General features: G+C 37.1%; 1 protein-coding gene across 2 annotated transcripts in view; it reads right to left on the bottom strand.

Annotated features, from left to right (window-relative positions):
* arhgap4a (Rho GTPase activating protein 4a) overlaps nucleotides 1-17573 on the bottom strand; it is a 40454-nt gene extending 22881 nt beyond the window's left edge. Inside the window, exons 1-6 of one of the 2 annotated variants that reach the window (XM_036591815.1) lie at nucleotides 17225-17573; nucleotides 12534-12620; nucleotides 6633-6804; nucleotides 5548-5710; nucleotides 2368-2430; nucleotides 2097-2225 (exon numbers count right to left, since the gene is read on the bottom strand). In XM_036591815.1, the coding sequence (XP_036447708.1) occupies nucleotides 2097-2225; nucleotides 2368-2430; nucleotides 5548-5710; nucleotides 6633-6804; nucleotides 12534-12597 (591 nt within the window). In that variant the 5' untranslated portion in view covers nucleotides 12598-12620; nucleotides 17225-17573. Of the gene's footprint in view, nucleotides 1-2096; nucleotides 2226-2367; nucleotides 2431-5547; nucleotides 5711-6632; nucleotides 6805-12533; nucleotides 12621-17224 lie in introns of those variants that run through there. The other variant, XM_036591816.1, reaches the window with a different exon arrangement.
* Nucleotides 17574-20431: the final 2858 nt, after the last annotated feature.

The raw sequence follows: 20431 nt of genomic DNA, 5'->3' as shown, positions 1-20431 counted from the left end.
CAGCCCACTGGCTTTTTGCTATGTGTTTTCCGGGCAGCCCACTGGTGGCCCAGCAGTCTCAGACAAAATGCCACTTTACATCATTCATTTTCCACTCACAGTCCAATTTACTTATTTTCATTCATTTCCTTCTTTCATTATCCTTAAATGAGGTTTGGTAAATTATTTTAATTTAGCAGTGTCAGCAACATTAGACTCATATTAAGCAAAATCTACTGAAACATCTAAATGGTTTGTTCAGTTAGGAAGTCCCTTTAGTCCCATGAGTGCAGTTTGATGGGTTACCTGGAAGAAATAAGAAGGTAAAGCTGAGGGGGCATTTTAATGTAAAAAGTAATCCAAAAGTAACAGGTAATGAGATTAAGTGTCTTTAATATAATAATCCTATGGATTGAGTTACAGATGACATTTAACAGGTTTTTAATCAGTAGTCTGTATTGGAATACGTTTTAGGTAACCCTCCCAACCCTGGTAAAAAGCCCAACAATATTGCTGTCCCTTTTCACTTTAAACTATCCAGATGAGTGATATCCCAGCTCTGGTCCACTGTAGAAAGGTGGCAATGACTTTGTCTGTATCCAGACACCATACCACTAACTTACTGTTCAAAGTTTAATGCACACAACATTTTGAGTCAGCCACGAATCATTGCAACTAAAATCTGTTTTAGAATATGTGGGCCAGATAAGCATGTTTTAGTGTAGGCCACTTTTGGCTCAATTGCAGTTTTCCAGAACCAAGAGTGGGCCTGCAGAGCCATATGCTTGCAAGAAGTGTCCCACATCCGCATGCTAACTGGGTAGCAGTGTCACTGTTAGGTGGTTCAACACCCAAAAATATCCAGACAAGAGTGGTTGTGTGGTCAGAATCTGAGCATTGATGAAGGGCTAGAGGATGACTAACACAAACAGTGCATGGCAGCAGATGGGCTTACAGTTACAGTCTGTAACTGTACACCAGTAAGGTGGATCTACAAGGTAGATGTTTCCAATAAAATTGGAAGAAGCAATGGCAGTTCTTTGAATTTCCACAAAAAAATCTTTCACAGTGCAGCTTTACATTAAGATTTACATTTCATTACAAACTCTGGTGTCTCAGGGGTCTTCAAGGATAAACAAGTTGAAGTCTTCAATTTCTCAGAAATGGAGAATGCATTACTCAGACTCACTCAAAGCATCTCACAAAAAAAGGAGAAGCCTTCAGTGACACAATGGCAGAGAAACACAATCTTCCTCGGCTGCATCCTAAGCTTTGAGACATGGCTTATATGTAAAGTTTTCTCATACTTGAGGGTGAATTCATACATGATTTTTTTTTTAATTTAATGTAAGTTCTTTCTATCCAAAAAAACCCAAAACAGTTCATTTTATATAATCAAAACTAAAAAATGAATTACCACTTACACTCAATTATAAAAGCTTAACAAATTCAACAAAGTAACATGCTAGATAAACGTGGTGGCCTACATCCTACATTTTTCTTTTTCTTCCTGATGTCCAGTTGTAACATTCACGTGGGCTTTTGTACCAAAAACATAATTTATAACATGATTGATCTTTACATGACTGTCTTTATCTCTTAGATTTAATCTGTCTGTTTTTGTGTCTGTGCTTATAAGTCTAGTTGCTCAAAAAGCAGTTAAGGTGGAAACACTTCTTATTACTTCAGTGTAAATGGGTGGGGCTAAACTGCTGTAGGCTGAATTAGCAGATATATGTAAATGTGTTGTTTTCGTAACATCCTAAAAACAATGACTACAAAATAGGCAACTTTTGCTGCTTGGTTTCCATATATGTACTATATGGACTGGGAAGTGAATGAAATATTTTAGAACTTTAGTGTTTGCACACAGTGTTTGCATACAATATCAAACTCTTTTATTTAAAAGAGCAAGAAAAATTCAGTTTTCCATAACATAGACCTTTTGAAAGTTTGACAGATTCTTTCTCATTGTATTGGAGTAGAAATTCAATGATCCAAAAGCATACATAATTTACAAACATTACATTACATAACACTCCCACAGTGGTGTGACTCTGCTACTTTCCAGTGCTTTTGTCTGTAATATAATGGTATAGAAGGGTAATCACGCTTACTTTCTCTATGAGTCTCTCTATCTTCTTAGCTGCACTTTGTTTCTGTTTCTCTTCCTGTTTGGCAGCTTCCTTCAGCTTGCTCTCAGCTGACATGTACTCCGCGTGGTACTGGGAATATGTCTTCAGCGTCTGCAGTTCAAAATATTGGAGGTTTGGGAGGTCATAGGGTATACTTAAAACCAACTGGCAGAAGAACATCACTACAACTGCTTCTAGAAAGGGTCTTTGCTCACCCATTCATTTACAGTGAAGAAAAATATAATACACTTACAGTTTGCATCTCTGCCGTGACCTTCAGGAGTTCTTCCTGTAACTGGGAGCCAATCTCTCTACTCTGAAGGACAATAAACAGAGATAAAAGAGAGAGATGAAGATATAGAGAAGAATATAATGTAGGCAGGTTCCTAAAAGCAGTGCAGCGTTAAAGGAAAAGTTTAGTCAAAAAGCAATATGTTTTCCTTTTATCCCAGATGCAGCCAACCAACCAACACATGTTTGGTGTCTGAAGTCTCCTTTTTCACCCTGCTGAAAGAAATCATAGCGACCATTAAAAGTTTACATGGCTTCCTGGTGGTGTTCAATAGTCACTAATGGTACTGTGGCATCAAAGCAAGTGTTGGTTTTTTGGAAGCAAGCTTGAGCAGCTTGGCCAGTTACAGTAGAGCCTGAGCTGGTGTGCTGCGTGTTTTTCCTTTAGCTGCACACTGTTTGAAGTCAAGTTATTAATAAAGCTGAGTTATGGACCAGACCCCTAACTCCACAAAGTTTCTTCTGAGAACCCCTATCGCTACAGTGTTTAGCATTTTCTTGGTGGGCTGATATCATACTGTAAATGATTCTAAAGGTTTAACAGATATCCTGGATTCCAGATGCATTTGATGGTTTCCTAATAGGATCTAAAGGTGTCCTACAGCAAACTAGTTGTCTATAATGACAACCATTGAGCCAATTCCCTTTAGAGCAGGTTTTAATTTTAATGCTTCTAATGGTCTGTGTTCAGCAGGGTAGTTTGGCACTGGAACCACAAGGCTAAAGTAACTAACAAGTACAACGGACCAGTTAGCACTGTGCAAACTGCATGCCTAAATCATCACACATTTGCTTAACACCTCAAGAAGGTGTTAAGTAATCTCATATAGATTTGCATCTGTGTTTTCTGACTGCATGGCGTACTGTTATGTACAAAAATGGACAAAAGTGCATTCAGTAGTAGCAGCCACCTTCAAGGCTGAGTTTTGCCAGTACTTTGTCCATTTTTGTAAATACTCAATAAATTAACCTGGCATTTTCAGTGCAAAACTACAAGTCAGACACTGAATATGTCTTGGCTGATGGACTATGTTTAGGGTAAATCTGATCTATGGCCACACCACTGATTTAATAAAAATCTATTTAGCCAAGAATTACATGCATCATGAAGCCTAATACTTTCTTCCATCTACGTCTATTCAGAAATGCCTTAGCTTGCTTTCCTTCTCTTCGTGGTCACAATATCCGATCAGTCACAGAATGGAAGGTTTGTTGTAGTATCTGTTGTAAAATTACTTTTTTAATGAAATTTGTATGGGTATCATAGGAAAATACCTATCTGGGCCATGACCTGCTAATAGATGAGCTCTGTATGGACCATTTTACCAAATTAGTTCAAACTGTGGTCCCATAGTAATTCAGGACTTAGATATTTACAAAGATTATAACAAGGTGCTATTTGAAATCACAATAAGATAAATGTGTATACAAAACCATCATTTTTAGGGTACTTTCTATTGGGAGGTGACCGTCCCAAACTAACCCCTAAGTTTCAACTTTTTTATTTGTAAATATATAAAAAAAACCTACATTTTTACATTGTATTTGTTCTACATTGTTTTTTTACATTTTTTTTAAAGTGTTGAACGATTTAAATGAAAAAAAATAAATGACAAATTTTTAAATAAAAAAACTTAAATAAAAAAAATGCTGTCCTACGTCTTCATGTCACTGCCGAAACACAGAGTTTTACTCTACAGGCAGAGCCTTATAGATTGTGATTAGTAGTGACAAAACGGAATATTCAATAATTTATTTTAATAAAATAATATACCAGATAACTAAATCTGATTTTTTGCCAAACTGTTCCTCACTGTTCCTCAAACAGTTGCAGCAGTCAAAGTGATCCTTGCTCTAAACTTTAAGATTTAGGAAACTCAATACAGTAAACATGTTAGCGAGAGCTTAGGTAGATGGCTAATCTCAGAGTGTAAGTGATGGTCTATGCAAATGTGTGTGTGTATATATATATATATATATATATATATATATATGTGTATATATACATATATATATATACATACATACATACATACATACATCATCTAAACCGCTTATCCTTCTGGGTCACGGAGGGGTGCTGGAGCCTATCCCAGCCGTCATTGGGCGGAAGGCAGGATACACCCTGGACAGGTCGCCAGTCCATCACAGGGCAGACAGACATACACATTCACACACACACCTAGGGGCAATTCAGCATGTCCAATTAGCCTGACTGCATGTTTTTGGACTGTGGGAGGAAACCGGAGTACCCGGAGGAAACCCACGCAGACACGGGGAGAACATGCAAACTCCACACAGAAATGACCCTGGTCGTCCGGCCGGGAATCGAACCCAGGCCCTTTTTGCTGTGAGGCGACAGCGCTACCCACTACGCCACCGTGCCGCCCTATATATCCAACGTTCAGTCTTAGAAGTTTTCATTTTCTGCTTCTCGTGAACCATATTTTGCCATTTTTTTTCTTTTTTGTTTTCTTTTCTCACTAATGGCTTCTTGACAGCTACACATCCTTCTCATAGTGGGTTGAGTTCCTCCTGACTCTCAAAGATGAAAGCTTTAAGTACTGTTTATCTGATGGTGACAGTTTTGGTGGTCTATCAGGTCTTGCAGAGGCTAACACAAATTATGCATAACAACAACAATGTAGACTTAGCTGGGTGTTTCTAATAAAGTGTCCATTACCAGAGGTGTAGCTAAGGGGTGGACAGAGGTGGCCAGTGCCACCCTCCTGTGAAGCATGGCCTCACTTCAGGGCTCCCCAGTTAAACCAAGTAAGACAGTCAGCTATCATCAATGAAGCAGTCACCACAGGAAAGTTCTGCTATGTTACAGTGAAAATCTGCCATCAGGGCAGTTAGCAATTCTGCACTCAATAACCAGTGCATCCCACAGGCTGCTCATAACCTTAACATTATTCTTGCTCATTTTGCTTAAAAAATCAGCTAACATTGGTTACACTGATTACCCCTAGCAGTCTGCCACCCTAATAACATTGCTGGGCCTAACCTGGCCACCCGCCTGCAAAGGGTCTGGCTACGTCCCTGTCCAATACTTGTTATTACAGTAATGCAGAAGTCAAGGCAAATACCACACAAAGATTATCATGCAAATGTGAGAGTGTGTGTGTGTATATATATATACTCTTTTAGCCAGACGTTGAACATGCTCCAGACAACGGGAGAGCTGCTGAGGCAGAGTGGAGCCACAGCTGTCACTCAGCGTGCTGTGATCTTTACTATCCTGCCGCGTCTGAGACAACAGGGTCTGCCAGCACTGCACCACGGACTGACTACTGAACTCCTTCCTGAGAAACAGAGACACACAGACAGAAAGAAAGACGCAGTGAGGGGAGTGCTAGATTCAATCTGCTAAGTCAGAAGGCCCAATAATTTGCGTCCAGTTGTACCCATTTCACTGAGGGTCAAAACTTACAGGGTCCAAATCCTACATTTTCCTTGCATTTCTTTTTTTTCCCTTGAGGTCTACTTATAACATTTGTGTGGCTTTATGCATCAAAAACAGTCATAATTACCTACATGACCATTTTCCATTTTCTCTTTAACACTTCAGGCTGTTTTTGTTACTGGGCCTTTGAGACTAATTTATGCAAAAGACCTCTGTTCTGAGCGGCCACTCTGTATTGTGTCTCAATCAAGAAGCAGTTTGGGCTGAAACATGCCTTATAACTTCAGTGTGAATGGGAGGGGTTATACTGTTGTAGGTGAAATAGGCAGATGAGCTGTTTTTACAGCTTAGTTTTGACACACAGCCTGTATGGACTGGGGAAGCATATTCTGAAACAGTGTTTAAATACTACAACTCTTTTATTAAAACTATTTGGTTTTAAAGACATGGGCCCCTTAAAAATCCTAAATGCATTCAGTTCATTTTAGCACTTCATGTTCACAATATCTCACCACTTCAAGTCTAGAATGAATTTTGCAATTTACACTCTCCCAACAGCCAATGAAAAATTCAAGTTCATTGTAGACCTACCTCAGATGTAACGGTACTTGCATAAAATTAATAATAAAACAAGCCAGCTAAGGAAACCACAAACCTGATGTAAGCTGATAAAGAGGATGGGTTTATTTTGTTAAAAATAACAGTAAGAAAGTGTGACTATCATAGGAAATTACCATTCTGGACCAAAACCTACTACTAAATCAGCTTTAGAGTTAAGCATACAGCACAGCTTAAACAGAAATGTCTTTCTCTGTCCTTACTTTTTGATTTTGGACGCGAACTTGTCGGCAAGCTTATCCAGAGATCGTGCGTATTCACCCTCAATCTCTCCCCGTCTGCGCAAGTAATCACTCAAATCCTGCAGCACCTGACTGTTCTGCTCCAGGTGAGAATCAAACACACGCAGCTGCTCCGCCAGCTGATTACGAACCTCTATGTATGAGAGACAGAGAGAGAGAGAGAGAGAGAGAGAGAGAGAGAGAGAGAGAGAGAGAGAGACATTAATTATTTCAGTTAAGTTTATCTGATCTTTCCTCATTTTTACAAACCAAAATGGTGGAAAGATTAATTTATAACAACAAAACGTGATTTGACCAAGGGCGCCCAAACACAACTGTATCTGTATTGTGTTTCTACTTTATTGCTCTGAGATTTTTTCTTCTATCTGGTAGCCACAGTTGACACAGCCTCTTTTCTACCCATATTTATTTCGATTTTTTTATGTACAGTGCCTTATGTAAGTCTTCAACCCCCTCATTAGACCCTCAGATTGAATTAATTTAAAGTGATATTGGTTTTATGTAAAAAGCTATTCTGTGACACAAATTAATAACTGAAAAATGATGTTGGCATGAGTATTCAACCCCCGTGCTGTTTACTTAGATCAAAGATATTGCTCTAACCACAATAGGCCTCTACCTGTGAATCATTAAAATAGTTCCCCTTTTCTGGATAAAAGCCCCCCTTAATTAAGGCAGCATTTGTGAAACTGTTAATCTGAAGGAAAGCTGTGAAAATGAAGACCGAAGAACATTTTAATGAAATGAGAGATAAAGTTTTAAGTATGTACAAGAAAAAGGAAAGGGATTTCCGAGTGAGCACTGCTAAATCAATTGTGAGGAAATGGAAGCTGCATTATACCACCACGGCACTGTTTAGCCAAGGCCTTTGCTCAAAACTCAGCCTCAGAGCAAAAAGGGGACTTGTGAAGGAAGCCGCAGAGAAGCATACTATGCATTGAAAGAGCTAGAGAGTTCAGTGGCTGAGACTGGGGTGAAGGTGCACCAGCCAATTATATCAAGAGCTCTGTATACAACTGGCCTGTGTGGGAGGGAGGCTAGAAAGAAGCCTATACTGAAGAAAAAACACATCAAAGCCTGTCTGGAGTTTGCCAGAAAGCATCAGAATGACCCAGCTAAAATGTGGGATAATGTAAGTGTTTTGTGGACAGATGAGACAAAATTCAAAATACTATGAATGGTGCAAACCTAACACTATGCATTCCTCAATAGACACCATCCCAACAGTGAAGTACGGTGGTGGCAGCACCATGTTGACAAAACAACCTGCATCAGTCTGCTAAAAAACTAAAGCTTGGGATAGCCTACACCTGTCAGCAGGACACAAGACCAAAGCAACACACGAGTGGTTGAACAACAAAAAGCTAAATGTTCTACCTTTACGGCCAAGTCACGGTACGTGTCCACTAGCACCTTTTCTCGCCGCAATCCACTGCTTTTACAATTTATGCTTTTTAATTTTCAGAATACATCATTCATCCACACAAGCTAGAAACTTAGCTTGCTCAATCTCACTAGCAAGCTAGCTGCCTTAGCAAGCAGCCTACGAGCGCCGTATGATTTGAATTTTGCCTTCCCGCTTGCCATGTAAACATTACCCAATCGAATGTCTTCCCTTCAGATCTTCACTGTTAACAGTTCTGTATAAAACCAGATATTTTCATTATTAGGTCATGTCATGTATTCAAAGAATAGACACACAGGCACCGTTGACTTTCTCTGCTTTTGGAGAAAGTTTTGCTTGCTGTTTGTGACAAAGGCCAGTCTAACACTGCCTGATTGTCCAAACACAATGTAGTGGCTGCTCTTATTTGCATAATGTTGAAATTTGCTGAACTGCAAACCATCATGCGCCACGCAATGTATGTGTAACTGCATATCTCTCCATTTAATGAATAGGATGCAGCGAGGCGAAGCTGCAAGTACCATCAAAGTACAGATCTCAATCCAATCCAGAATCTGAGCATCTTCAAAGCTACTTAACACAGTTGTGTGGAACCACTTGACATAACATTTTTTTACGTAATACATTAAAAATAATCAGTACACTTTATTAGAATTAACTCAAATCACTTTAGTATGGTTTACTTGAATTTGTTCAGTACATATTGCTCAATCAAGTCTTCTCAACACAGTAAAATGGAACCACTTCACAAGATTTTTAAGTAAATCCAACTCTTGATTTTTTTGGGGTTGTTTGTGTGAAAAAATTATTAAATAATTTACAGTTTAAACTTTACAGATATTTAACAAAAACCAAAGATGTCTTAGGCCCCACTTTTCCCTACACCTGTCTCAGATTTATCAGTAAGTACATAACATTACAAACGCTTAATCACAAGCCTGCAAAAAAAATGTACACAAAAGTTCTTTATGAGTTTTTTTTATTTTGAAGCAGTTTCTCAAACTTTCTCATACTGTGTTGCTGGTGAAGATTCATTCTGAAGCAACAGCACTTCTCCTTGCATGTTCTCTTTACTGCTGCACTGCAGTGCACAGCCTTTTCAGTGAGGTTAACTTCATTAGTCAACAAGTGAGGAACAACATAACTGGTTCCTCTCTGGTAAATTACTCGCTTATTTTAACAGTTTCTCAAGTGCTGCTTTATCTACCATAGGGAAGGTAATAGAGATGATGATTGATTAGATAATCGACTGGTTGAGATACAAGACCACTGTATCTACAGGGAATTGCGAACACAATGACCAGGAGTTTGAACTGGAGAGCATGGAAAGTGCTGAAGCAAGTATTCACTAACAGCAGCTGTGGATTATTCAGCACATTGTGTGGGAGCAAGTTCAGAGCTACTTCCACTTTTTGGCTCTTAGATCAGCAGATAAGCTCCAAAATCACTCTGTGAAGATTTGCATGTCAGCCTAGCTAATAAAAAACACAGCATGCTGTTGAATTCAGCATGGAAAACTATTCAGCTATGAAAATATTCATAATTCTTGTGCCAAATTGAATGAATGACACTGCAAGAATCAAAAAGGTACACCAATGTTTCTGTGTTAAAAACACTTTATCTTACCAGTAAGTATGTTTTGCCAGTAAAAACACTAACATTAGAATAAATACAAATGAACACAAAAACAGGGAAATGTAACATGATTTTTTTTTTTTAAAGTAAGAACAACACAGGTTTGGTCTTTGACTTCTCACTGCACTCCAGCCATTGCATATGCAGCACATCTGATTCAATTTAATGTTTGATTGGATTGATTAGCCCAACTCGACATCAGAAATGCTTACGCTAAAACACTGACACACACAAAACCACAATGTATTGTTTACTTGTATTCGTTCTAATGTTAAGTTTTAATGTTAGCAATGTTAGTATTGGAATAAATAAATGCTTGCTACTATGGAAGCCTTAAAGGCGTGTTTTTACTCTGCTATTCCATGATAAGTTATTTTTTTATTAGTTTTCTCAATATCTTGTGATATTTATTACATTATCACGGCAAAACAAATGTTGTTTTCTCAAGATCTTGAGTTATTTCTGTCATTATCAGGACATATTGGACATTGTTTTATCACATACTCATAATGTCATGATAATGGCATAAATTTCTCAAGATTTTGATAAAGCAAATGAGAATAACTCATTAACATGGCAAAAAGGGGAAAAAACATGCATATCCATGGCCCTTTAGGCTGCCTGAAAAATAACATTTTTTCTCAGATGACTTTGCTAGACTTATGCATAGTGTAAGGTAGAACACTTTGGTTTTTGCTAAACATTTTAAAAGCATTTGTGCAGGATTAACCATTCATTTATAAAAGCGACTAACACATCTCAACAGGACAGGAATGAAAACGTAAACATTGTTTGTTACACCTACCATTTCCGAACAATTCAGCTGACAGTGGAATGAGTGCACATGTGACAACTTCCCCCACAGACGAGGCTGACTGTAACAGACTGATGGGCTAGTTGTAACAGTCACCATAAAATCTGGTAAATGTACGCAAAATTAAATTCAAACCAGTTCTATGTTGTTTGAAGCAGAAGAGCTTTCCAACCTAAATACATAAACAGTACGTATATATCACTAGTGAAAAGAGGCTGTGTCAAAAGTGGCAAATTTATAATTGACTACAAAGTAGAACAGGAATTCATCACAATAAATTAAAATATATTTGATTTACACAACACCTGTATTACATTGTTGATTAAGCTGTGCCTAAAAATATTCTAACAAATGAGCCATTTCGAGTTTGTATGTAGGGGTTGGGTTTCTTTCACTATTTATTTAGGGAGGCTGTACTTTAGTGTGGGTAGCTCTCAGAGCGAGTTGCCTACATGCTTAAAAATGACGCTATATTACAGCCACCAATAGGGTGAATGATGTAATATAGGTTTGAGTTCTGTTACAGACAACACTTACAATGAAAAGAAGTTTTATGGTACAAAAACTCACAGAAATATCTGTCTGATTGCTGTTTAAATTTGCACACAATGTTGTTATGGGAATACAAGAAGATGACCAAAAGCACAGTCTACTTTAACTTGTTTAACTACATAAAATATCCATGTTACATTTTACCCAGTGTTAGGTTGTGCCCTGCTCTCTATTACTGTATATCCTCAATCTCTCAAATTTCAGTTTATTCAGTATTTGGTAAATTGTAGTAAAAATAGGCAAGCCAAAAGTAAAATTTGATCTGCTTCTACACTACATACTGCACGCAGCAAGACAAACACATAGTGGGTGTTAATGAACATTTCACACCAAGATAATTAGATGAATCAGGAAGTCCACTAAGGTTTTTTTTTTAGATATTCAGTTTTGCCGTTTTTCATTTTTCACTGATTTTAAAGTGTTAATGTTTTAATGGTAAACACTCAGCAGGAATTTTTCAACCAGTTCCATGCTCTTATCTGGCCTGTTCTACTGAATTAGTTCAAACTGCAATACAATTATTTAGACTTTAGACATTTACAAGGATAATTATATGATCTATTTAAACCCAATGTGTTAACATCAATAGTAATAAGCTAAATATATAAATAATCATCATTTATAGGGTACTTTCTATTGGGTGGTGGCTGCCCCAAACCCTAAACCCTCAAATTTCAACTTCTGAAAATAATATTTCAACTTTTTTATGTTTTTTTTAAAGATCTTTTTAATTTCTTTTAAAGTGAATTTGTAAGATTTAAATCTAAAATGAGTTCAATTTTTAAATTAAAATTTTAAAAATGCTTCCTTATGTTTTTATGTCACTACTGAAACACATAGTCCACTGCCAAACCCTTGCATTTATTTTAGTCAAACCCCTGAATTTAAGAGGAGGAAGTCAGACATGTGGTGAACAGTTAGATCTCATTGTTTTGAAGTAAATGCATCTCAAAGTCTGAAAATCAAGTGTGTAACATTAAGAAATATCACTACCAAAACATATACCACATATTTTCTGCAATTAAGTATTTTTCATGTGTAAATGATAAAATATAATGATTTCATGTGTGTACAAAGTTTCAGTAGTGTTATTATTGTATTGGTAGTGACAAAAAGGAATGATTAATCATTAATTACATTATTAAGGTACAGGGTCACTCAAAGCAAAATGATTTTAGTCTGAAGTCCAAGTCAGTTAAAAGTCCAAAACCAATTCAGCAGATTGATCCATATACATAAAATCACTCAAATGTCCATTTTCATTGACTCCACATTTGGTAAGTGGTAATAAAAGTAGACATACAGGTGAAATGTGTTCTGATTCCACAATACAAATTCACTCCTTACCCAACTAAATATTACTTTTCCTGCCTTTATTTATTTATGTTCTCAGTTGTTTATAATTGCATTCAATGTATTTGAGCATAATTTTAGTAACCCAAAATCGCCATCTTACCTTTGATCTGGGTGTCATAGTCTGTTGCTGTGAGTCTCCTCAGTTTGACATTGTACGACGACATCGTAGCTCCAACTGGATGCAATTCTGCATTGAACACAGTGGCAATACAATATCAGCAGACAGCTCGTAGACACTGGCCAAACATGAGTAACCACTGTTATGGGTTGGTTAAACCGACTGCCAGGTTAGGTTACTTCTATTTTACATACTAGATACTACCCAGTGGCAGCCCACAGACCCATCCGACAGACCCGCAGACTTGGAACGATTTGCACAATAACTCTTCATGTATGCGCATTGAAAACTATTCAACGAAAACTGAAATTAACTCAATTAACGATTCCCTGCGTATGTAATGCAAGTCCCCTCAAATGCACCGTACTGCAAAAATAGCTGCCACATTTCAGTTTGCCTAAATATAGCACATACAGAAGTAGAACCATCTTGTCTATGTGTGTGTGTGTGTCTGTGTGTGTGTGTATGTAGCGTTCATGGGTAAATGCATTATAGGTAGATGGATAAATTTTGCTTGTACTGCTTTTAGTGGCACTTGAAATAGAAACGGAAGGAGATGGCACAAATATTTAGCTTTGATTGGATAATAATGGTTAAAGTCATGAATATACTTCAATTGATATGTTATACTACAGTCCATTGCAGTGCAACTTGGAGGAAGAAGTAACCTGGAGTAAGACCTCCTCCCCCTATTTTCTCTAAATGGCTGTAGTCTAATTACTTCTGAAGTATAATCTGGATCACTTCATTCCTGTAACACCAGAAACTTTTTATATTATACACTTTATTGATCCAACAAGGAAAATTTGTCATTGCCCAATTATGTCCAGTCTCAGAGCAGTGCAACATCGCCAGCAGAGCTGGTGGGACAGGGTGCTTTACACACAGTTATACGCAATCAGTCCTGGGATTTGAACCCACGACCTTCCCGTTGCTGAATGCTGACTCACTTCTCCAACTACTAGATTAGCAATAAGTTTGACTTTGAGAGAAAAAAAATTGAAAAAAAAAAGTGAAAATGTAAAGTTAGACCTAAAGTTAGACACAGGCATTAGACAATGTTTTTATCCATTTGCTGGAGATGAGTTTATATTTGTTTATTTAACATCAGTGTTTATATATTAATGTCATTTATCTTTTTGTCATACATAATAAAAATGAAGTGGAATCATTAAGACATAAAATGACAGAAGTTGCCTCAAGTTATAAAAATATAACATTTTAGTGCTTAATCAAATTTTTGTCAAAATTCATGAGGGGGGCTTCTTGAATGACCCATATCCTATATTTTACTCATATTTTATTTTTTATTTTTTAAGGTCAACTTATGACATCTGTAGCAAAAATGACAAAAAAAACATTTTTACATGATTATTTTTCCTTAGAATTAGTCAGACTGTTTTAGTGCTTTTAAAACTGATTTAATATTATTAAGAGCCGAAACACTCCTCATAGTTTCAGTGTGAATGGGCAGGACTAAAGTGCTGTAGGCCAGATAGGTTGACATGTGTATATTAGTTGATTCTCGTGACATCACAGAAACAAAGAATTCAAAATGGTTGTTTTTGCAGCATAGTTGCCAGGTATGACCTGGGTAATGAATGATACTACGGTTCCATATAACAGGCTCTTTAATGTTCTGTTTTGTGCTATGAAAAGGATACTGTCTGCTGTTCCAGTTTACTTCCCCTAACTGTGCATATTTATTTATGTATTTATTTTATATTTTTTTTACTACACTCTTCTACAACTTAAAGACATTAGTAGTCCATGCCATTGAATGAAAACTGGGATTTAATAGGCCTGGAAATGTATAGGTTTAAGTGCTTAGTAATTTACATTAGGGGTGTAACGATACACAAATATCACAATAAGATAGATATTGTCATTTTTGTATCACGATACAATATTTTTTTGTATCTCTTCTGTATTTGTTTGTGTCATCCTGTACTTTTGATACAGAATTAGGAAGGTTTTAGAAAACTTATTACTAGATATGCTAACATCTATTTTTGAATCATTAATTTTTTTGCCCAAAACAATTTTTCAATTTTTTTAAAATAAATAAAAAAACAACAGTTTATCCATATCAATATCTATATAAAAGTAAACAAATGTCCACAAAAAAAGGCTGTGTCTAAATATTAAATGATTGCATAACACGTTTATTTACAGTATGATCTTGTGTTTTTATAGGAAGTGTGACTCTGACCTTCTGACTGAAATTAGTGAGAGAGGATTTTCTACTATGGCTCAATCACTCCAGGCAAACCGTAGAACCCACAACCAAACAGAGGTGGACGCTACAACCAAATAGGGGTGGGCTTTACAAGTGGTGGAGATAGGTAGCTATTAACATCCCTACGGAGCGTGCAATGTTGGCACTCTGTCATCATTTGATCTACCACTCTTTGACCATCATTACTGCACTCGACTGAGAAACCTCACCATATCAAACAGCCTAGCTAATCAATACTGTGATTTGCCAATATCACTCATTTTACAGCAAAAAAACTGATAAATATATTACCAAGCATACCGTGACATCCCTAATTTACAGTGAGTTTTCAAAATAGATCTTTCTGATGCAAATGTTATAAAACGTTATTCTTAATACTAATATTTCAGTGAGCATGCTTGAAAACATACAGCAATTCACCCATAGTATAGTAGGCAGACTATTCCCTATTAGAGAATCTGCAAGTCTTTTACAATAAAAGAGAAAACTGTAAGCTCATAAGAAGAAGTCTATCTAAAAAAGGAACACAGGGCCTCTGACCCTAAAGTTTAAGTATGCCAGGGTAGAAGGTGTTTGCCCAGTTGCACGCAGCAGCGGCTGCAGGTTACAGAGCACCCATCGTTCTGTGACCACGCAGGCCAAGGTTAACCAGCAGTACACTGCACAGCCTCAAAAAAAGGGAAGACAGCAAGCTTCCTGTGTTAGGAGCTGCAGAGCCTTCAGCAAATCATGCCGCGGCTCCTCACTCTCATCATGAGTCACCCCTCCTCTCTCCTCTTCTCTCTTCTGTTTCGTTCTCTCTTTCTCTCTATCAGGCGTCAAAGAATCAACTTCCTCTTTTGCCCTCAAACGAAACAAGAAAACTGGTCACTGGCGAAGTTTAACTCATTCATATCAAGTTCAAAATGCTAGATTGCAAGGGAGCAGGACACTGATCCACTTCTTCTGCATAGCTTTTTTTCCTTTTTCTGCATCACGAGCAATCAGTCAAGCATCTTCACTGGTTTCATTTTGATGTGTTATGATATATTTTTTGACACTTGAAAGTGAGCACATGCCTAAAAATAACAGTGAAAATGAGGGTTCTGTGGGGCATCAACACTTGGTTCTCTCAAGAGCCGTTCAAAGGATGTTGTTTGGAAGAGGCAGTTTTTGGAAAATGACTTGTACAAGTGTGAAGAGCCTTTTCAAGGTTTAAAGTACCACAATATAATCTAAAGGTGCAAGATTTTGATGCGCAACTTTACTATTAAGAGGGTAACTGCTTCCCGGAGAAGATTCATGGTCCACTGTTGACAATATGATACACATCATTACCTTTAGTTTGAGGTTTGAGAAGTCAGAACAGGCAAAAAAAAGCACCAGTAGTGCCACATTTTAAAATGTACCATCAAAAACTACAAATTCAATGATCTTATTCTATGTTTCACATACAGCACTGCATTAAATCCACTTAGACTGGGCTAATTATGCTCTCTATGTAACAAAACATGCAGTTGTTTGGTGGTCTTTAAGTACTGACAATGTCCACAATATACTCACAAAAGTATTGTGACCTATATGACATAATTTATCAATAACAATAAATATTGTCTTATTGTTCACCCCAGTCAACAATCTAGGACTATGCTTCAGATGAAATAATGCTTTGAAAATTGAATCCATATTACCAATGAAAATCTAACCAATCATAAAGACTGTAAACTATAAATAAATGTATTGTGTATATAACTACAAGCTAACATGACAGTCACGATACAATGATACAGTACAATCCGACCCATTTTACTGTGTATTGTTACATGCTTAATATATATATATATATATATATATATACACACAATATGTATTGTATTTATATCTTGCATCTCCATTTTTAGTGCTTTCAACCTTTTTTGGCATAATTTTAAACTCCGGTTACCCTTTGCAGTGTTAACATTTCATGATGAACGGACCAACAGAAATGGTCCTTGTTACATTCTTTTCTATTAAAATAAAAAATAAGTAAGTAAATAAGTAAGTAAGTAAATAAATAAATAAATAAATAAATAAATACCCACCTACACACACAATGTGTCATATCGTATTATATCATTGTATCATGATTAGCATACTAGCTGTGGCGTTTCATAGAGATATAAAACAGCTTGTTTCAAATATTGTACCTTTATAATAGTGAATGGTCTAATAAAATGGAAATATTATCTTAACACAAGGCACATTTTAGCCTTATTTTTTGTTTTAGCATTTTAGCTCATTTTCGCAGTATCGTAAAATGTATCGAATCGAGACACCGCCACAGAGTAGACCCCTGCCATTTACAGAACAGTAACAGGTGTAATCTTCATAGACCCCTCAGTACGCATTAAAGCACCGCCACATACATATACATACATAATTAAGGCATTTTTAACGTAAGGACAAGCTGACTTACCCAAGACTGATCCTCAGTGACTCTCACATTGGCCTTCACTGCCTAAACCTTCAAACACTTCACAGCAGCAGCCAGACGTGCTTTCTGCCTCGCATTAATGTGTCCTAGCTCTAGACCAAACACGGTGAAATTCTCCTCTCGCTCTCTCTCTCCGACACACACACTTACACAGCGTCAGATACAGCGCGACTGTCGCTGTAACATAAACTCTCACAGACTGTGAGAAGGCAGAACAACTTCACTTTCTGAGTCCCTCCCTGCTTGCCTGCCCACTCATTCTGACACACACACACACTCACTCTCTCTCTCACAGCTTGTGGTGTCTCCGCACACTTTACACTCCCCCCCCACCAACCTCCCCCCAAACCCAACTCACCCGCCCTTAAAATCAGCCTTAATGTTGCTCGGCTTCACCTGATGCACGCCATAACGGCAGTCCCTGACAATGCTGGGTGGAAACAGTGGTGAACAGTGGACATCTGAGGAGAATTTCAGTTACTGCCAGGAATGTAGTGTAAGTTCAGTGCAACTTCAGCAGAAGACTTGCCCACAGAAACAACCAACGGTGCCTGAAAGTAAAAGGTGACAATATGAATGCCACTTAACGTTTCACATATTCACATATATATATATATAAATAATCGATAGAGTACCTGCTGTTGTGGGTGTATGGCCCAAACCCTAATACCCAAATTTTATCCTGTGAAAAAACGCTCTCCCACGTTTTCATGTTTTAATTATAGGCGGAACCTTATTTTAGCCACGCCCCTGCATTTCAGAGCCGGAAGTGAGTCTGCATCCCTGTCCCCTGTTAAGCCTTGGGTACACTACACGACTTTTAAAGTCTGAACAGATTATAAAAAGACTGGGCATCTCACTCTACGCGACTGGTTTTTGCAGATTTTTGAGGGCGACTGTAATATTGAGGATCACACTAGCTCACCTGCTGCCGAACCGAACTTACTGAGCTCGCGCGGACTCTCGCGCTCTCCCGTTACTAGGAGACCCAAATAAACAAACGTGGAGCTGCTCGCTGCAGTTTTCTCTGCGGTTTGCGGTGATGCAGTAAAGAAACAGCAGGTAAACATGTTAAAGCGAGGGTCACTGATTTAAATATGTGGTATTTTGTAGACTTTTAAATGTACATAAACTCGATTGTGCTCGTGCCTTAAGCTCAGCTCATTAAAAAGCTTCGCTCCAAACGTGAATGACTGTTCGACATTTTCTTTATTTACTTTCTTTCGCGCTCTCTGTTTCATTGGCTGTTGCAGGAATCCGTTCAGACTGAGTCCTTGACCAGTTTACACTACTACATTATGCTCAAAGTCGGGTCGAAAAAATCACACGTTTGATAAACTCTGACTGGTCTGAAACGCGATCGGGAGGCCAAAAATCTGAGTCTGCGCCCCTCAAATACTACTCGATTCTCTCTCCAACTGCAGACTAGAGCTAGCTAAGTTAGCACAGACTCGGCCAGACTGAGAATCGGGGCTAAAACTGGGGTAGCTAAAAGTCGTGTAGTGTAACCCCGGCTTTACATGTTCCGATACACCTGGTAAAGTTTCAGAGGCATTATCGTTGTTTTATTAGTAACGTTCATTCATTTGTTTTAATACAATAAACATAATTAAGCTATAGATTCACTCAGAGCAAAATGATTTTAGTCTAATGTCCAAGTCGTTTAAAAGCCTGAAATGTGTTTTGAACTCTGACTTTGAACCAATTTGGTAGATTCATATATGAAAGTACTGTATATCCATATATACAAACCTTTTTTTTTTAACAGAATTTGATACCACCAGCTGTCCTTTACAATCTATTAAAATTTTATGATGAATAGACAGTAGCAATAGTCCAATATTATTCTAAACTAATATTATTAGTTTAGAATAATATTAGTTCTAATATTAGTTCTAATATTATTAGTCCAATATTATTCTAAACAAAAAAAAGAGACATTAACTCTACATTAACTTTATATTAATTGATACACAGCTTTTTCCTGACAGTGACAATATACAAATCGCACCAGTTTACAGTAAGACTACTTTTATTAAAGGATTAAAAATGATATATGTGTGTGTATATATATATATATATATATATATATATATATATATGTATGTGTGTATATATATATACACACACACACATATATATATATATATATATATATATATGCATATAGAATACTGTTATGTTTTATATGTATATCGCTGCTGTCAGAACAGAACCTTGTATCTCCATTTTTGACATAAACTGAAAATGCCTGTTACCCTTTGCATTGTGTGTAAATTTCATGATGAATAGATCAAAATAAACAGCCTAAAATGACTTGGAAAAAAGTCTGGTTCCACTAACATACAGTAAAAGTATGTTTTTTCTGTCTCCTGTAAAGTTACCATTTTGGAGATACGAGGTTTTCTTCCAACAACACCAATATATAGATAGATAGATATAACAGTATAACAGTATTCATATGTACTAGATGTGCCAAATGTGATTAAAGTGATGAATTTAAATCTACACTATACAAGTATATAAAATTACAAAGATTTTTAAAATGGTAATTCCAAATCTTTAAACGATAGACAGACAGATAGATAGATAGGTAGATAGATAGACAGATAGATAATGTTTAACGATAGACAGAGAGAGAAAGAATGAATGTGTGTCGAACTGCTAAGATGACTGTGTGAGAAAAACAGGAAATAGCAGGGAAGAAATGCTGAAGTATTTTCATATTCTGTTTAGAGTGTCTTGCGGCTACAACCTATAAAAACAGTACGTAGGTATTAACATTACTGCTGACTAAAGCAACTCCATGAAATCCCTCACAAGTCAGTGATTTCACACACTACATTAAAGCACAGTTCCTGTTGCACCCCTCCCTTTGTTCTTAGGTCACATTTTTAAAATCTCTTTATTTCTTTCCATATAAGAATCCTGAAACCTGTATGTGTTGTCATAACCACAACGAGGCCTATGTCAAATGAAAATGACCAGACCCCGTTTATCTCACAGAGCCATCACTGAGACGCTCGGTTTCTGGGAATAAACGTTATCATGCCATCATAAGGACAGAATTAACCAGAAATGCATCTTGCAGCACTGCAGCAAAGGCATAGAGAGTTACACTGTTTTAGCTATGGCATTTTGTGCTAAGCATAAATGCCAAGGATTGGCCCTGCCAGCTTTTCTACTGAT

Source organism: Colossoma macropomum, unplaced genomic scaffold (genome assembly GCF_904425465.1).
Source record: "Colossoma macropomum unplaced genomic scaffold, Colossoma_macropomum, whole genome shotgun sequence".
Classification (NCBI taxonomy): domain Eukaryota; kingdom Metazoa; phylum Chordata; class Actinopteri; order Characiformes; family Serrasalmidae; genus Colossoma; species Colossoma macropomum.
This window is presented reverse-complemented; position numbering and strand designations above follow the sequence as displayed.